The sequence below is a fragment of the Cyprinodon variegatus genome, unplaced genomic scaffold (genome assembly GCF_000732505.1).
Source record: "Cyprinodon variegatus isolate N-32 unplaced genomic scaffold, C_variegatus-1.0 Scaffold500, whole genome shotgun sequence".
NCBI lineage: Eukaryota > Metazoa > Chordata > Actinopteri > Cyprinodontiformes > Cyprinodontidae > Cyprinodon > Cyprinodon variegatus.
Window position 1 is genome coordinate 199,266 of NW_015150953.1, and position 2,952 is coordinate 202,217.

At 41.6% G+C, this 2,952-nt stretch overlaps 1 protein-coding gene across 1 annotated transcript in view; it reads right to left on the reverse strand.

The window, feature by feature from the left end:
- unc13b (unc-13 homolog B (C. elegans)) overlaps nucleotides 1-2,952 on the reverse strand; it is a 148,154-nt gene that overhangs the window by 47,992 nt on the left and 97,210 nt on the right. Inside the window, exons 16-19 of the mRNA XM_015390447.1 lie at nucleotides 2,520-2,747; nucleotides 2,294-2,435; nucleotides 1,998-2,167; nucleotides 84-199 (exon numbers count right to left, since the gene is read on the reverse strand). Coding sequence (XP_015245933.1) covers nucleotides 84-199; nucleotides 1,998-2,167; nucleotides 2,294-2,435; nucleotides 2,520-2,747 — 656 coding nt within the window. The remainder of the gene's footprint in view (nucleotides 1-83; nucleotides 200-1,997; nucleotides 2,168-2,293; nucleotides 2,436-2,519; nucleotides 2,748-2,952) is intronic.

The following is a 2,952-nucleotide window of genomic DNA, read 5'->3' on the forward strand; positions in this document are numbered from 1 at the left end:
TCTACGAATTAAAGCATAATGAATGTTTGAACGGTGTTCTAAGTTAATGAGATGAAGCTAAATGTTGAAGCGTTGGGATGTACCTCATGCAAACAGGTGTACTGCACATGATACGGAGCCACTTTCTCCTCTCCTTTGATCTCCACGTTGATTTGCAGCCGAATGGCACCAGACACGGCCGACTTGTCCGTCCTCTTCTCTGTAATCAGACACAAATACAGTCATTCACTTCATTGCACCTTCCCGATTCATAACTCCGATCCAGCCCAGTGCCTGGGCCATGCTTTAGACCAATCTGTTAACACAACTGTAATTACAGGTTATTAAGGTGGCAGCTCTATTGTGTGTGTGTGGCGGGGGTCTCTACAGCTCAATGGCAGCGCTAACACATGCATCAGGAGCTCATGTGGATGGCCAAAGATGTTTAAAGCAGAGGTTCTGTGGAGGTGGACCGCCTGGCAGCTCAGCCCTGCTATTTGCCCTGACAGGGACATTATTAAGGGTAATTTTCACACGTCAGTAGCAGGGACAGCTTCCAGCTACGTGATAATTTCCAGTTGTGAGAGAAATAAAGAAGAAAAACGAAGGAAGGAGAAGACAAAATGTTTCAGATGATTTGGGTATTTATAACTACAGATCCTAGTTTGCTATCAATGACATCAGAAGCATGTTCCTGTGTTTAGAGTTAAAACAGTGCAGCATTAGCTAAGGTGTTCGACCTGTTATCAGTGGGTTGACAGTTCGACCCACTGCAGCTGTGGTTCATAACAATCAGCAGGTGAATGAATATAATGCAACACGCTTTCAGGTGTTTGATTTGATTGACAATCAGTGGACCTTTTAATTCCAAGAAATCTCAGATGCTGGAAAAATGTTTATTTTAGCATATTTTATTTTATTATAGTATATTTTTCAGTTGAATTGACTTGGGGGGGAAAAATGCAGATAAGAGCCATGTGAGAGAATCAACTACCGTAAATTCCGGACTATATCCGCTACTTTTTTCCTGCTGTCTGAACACTGCGGCCTATAATACAGTGCGGCTAATACATGTTTTTTTTCATGGCGCCGTGTGAAAGCATGCAGCATCAACGACGGCTTTCGGAAGGCTGGGCTGCTGCGGGATGAAGAGGACCGCGAGTGCTCAAGTGAGAGCGACAAGGATGAGACTGAAGTCAGTAACATCATCCTGAAGCTGTTCCATTCAGACACCGAGGAAGAGGACTTTGAGGGTTTTAGTGCGCAGGAGGAAGAAGAAAGTGATTAATGACTTTTCCTGGTCGGCTGCTATGTTGTGCGCTTTATTCAATTAAAAGTAACGGTATATGCAGCATTATTTGCGTGTTACCGACACATACGTATATTTAAATGTGTTACAGGTATTTTGAAATAAAAAGCATTCATAATATGTACCGTATTTGTTTGTTTTATCATACGGATTAAATCAAATGTTAAAAAAATGCTCACGTGTAATATCTTTATTTGTAAATATCTCATACAACGTGGGAAACCTGCGGCTTAAAATCCGGTGCGGCTTATAAAAGTAAAGAATTGATTTTCTTTCTAAAATTAGAGCGTGCGGCTTGTAATCAGGTGTGCTCTATAGTCCGGAATTTACGGTAATTTGATTTCTTTTTCATTTCTTATTTTACTATTTGAAAGCAGGGATCGGTAGGATCATAGAGCAGCAGAGTGATGTATCTTCGGTTTATAAGGCATGCAGAATAAGTTTATTCACAATATTGATATTAATAATTTGGTTTAAAAAACAATGTGTTAGGTCTTGGTTCAATAAGTTATGTTAATTTCAATATGTTTTAATATACATCTAACCAGTCCGACCCTAGGCTTTTTGGCCCTCAATGTATTTGACTTTGACATCCCTGATTAAGAAGGAGGGCATCGCAGTATAATTGAGGTCGATTAGCAGAATCTGTCATTTCATCCAGCAGGGGTCTCTCTTGCACCCAAATTGGCTTATTCCTTGCTATACTGACCCAGGTTGTACCAGACGTCCATTTCTCCGCTCAGAGTTCGAACTTCGATGATACTCTGGCCCAAGAAATCATCCGACTCCCTCTTCAAGCGCTGCTTCACTCTCGACTTGATGTCATCGTCTTCGTCCCAAACGCGAACTTTGATGCGGTCCGAAGAGTTGTGGCATTCGCTAAATGGAAAAACATAACCCCCAAAAGCTAATTAATACCATTGATAATCTTATGAAAAAAACAGTTTTGAGGCAATTATTCCCCAAACAAAAGCTCCAGTTTTTTGGTTTATATATGATGCTTACAAGTGAAACTTTTCCTCCCAGACTGGGTTGAGGTTGCCATAAATGGTCTTGGTTCTCTTCTTGGTCTTGCCCACCTGAACTGTCACATATGGATCACTGGAACCGGTCTTGTCTTTCGCCTGAAGTCCCTGAGCACAAACCACTAAAACAGAAACAAATCCACTCAGCAGGCAGACTAAACACTAAATAGATGAGTGTGAGGTGACCATTTTAACCGGCGTGATACCCGTGATGGTGATCTTGGCTGACCACTTCGAGGTCCCGTCCAACACGCTCTGTTTGATGGTCTTCATCTGCTGAGCATGAAGGGCTTTAGCGACATCGAACACTTCCCTGATCAGCTCGAAGATCTCCGGTTTGTTCCTTTCTCGGATCTTCATCCTGTCTTTCATGGCCATGATGATATTCTGGGTGCGATCTTCTGCTCCATGCTTGGAGCTTTTCTCAGCCGCTCCTAAACATTTAGCAAAGATAGGAGCAAAAATAGAAACAGTTGGAGATATAAGACATTAAAAGGTTAAAGGCACCAAAACATGGAACACATTACCTGCAGAACTGAAGGGAGAGTCAAACTGGGTCCTTTTTAAACATAAACATAAAGACTTTTTATTGAGAGGTCAGTCATGTGAACATTAATAATCTAACTGACCTGATTTTAT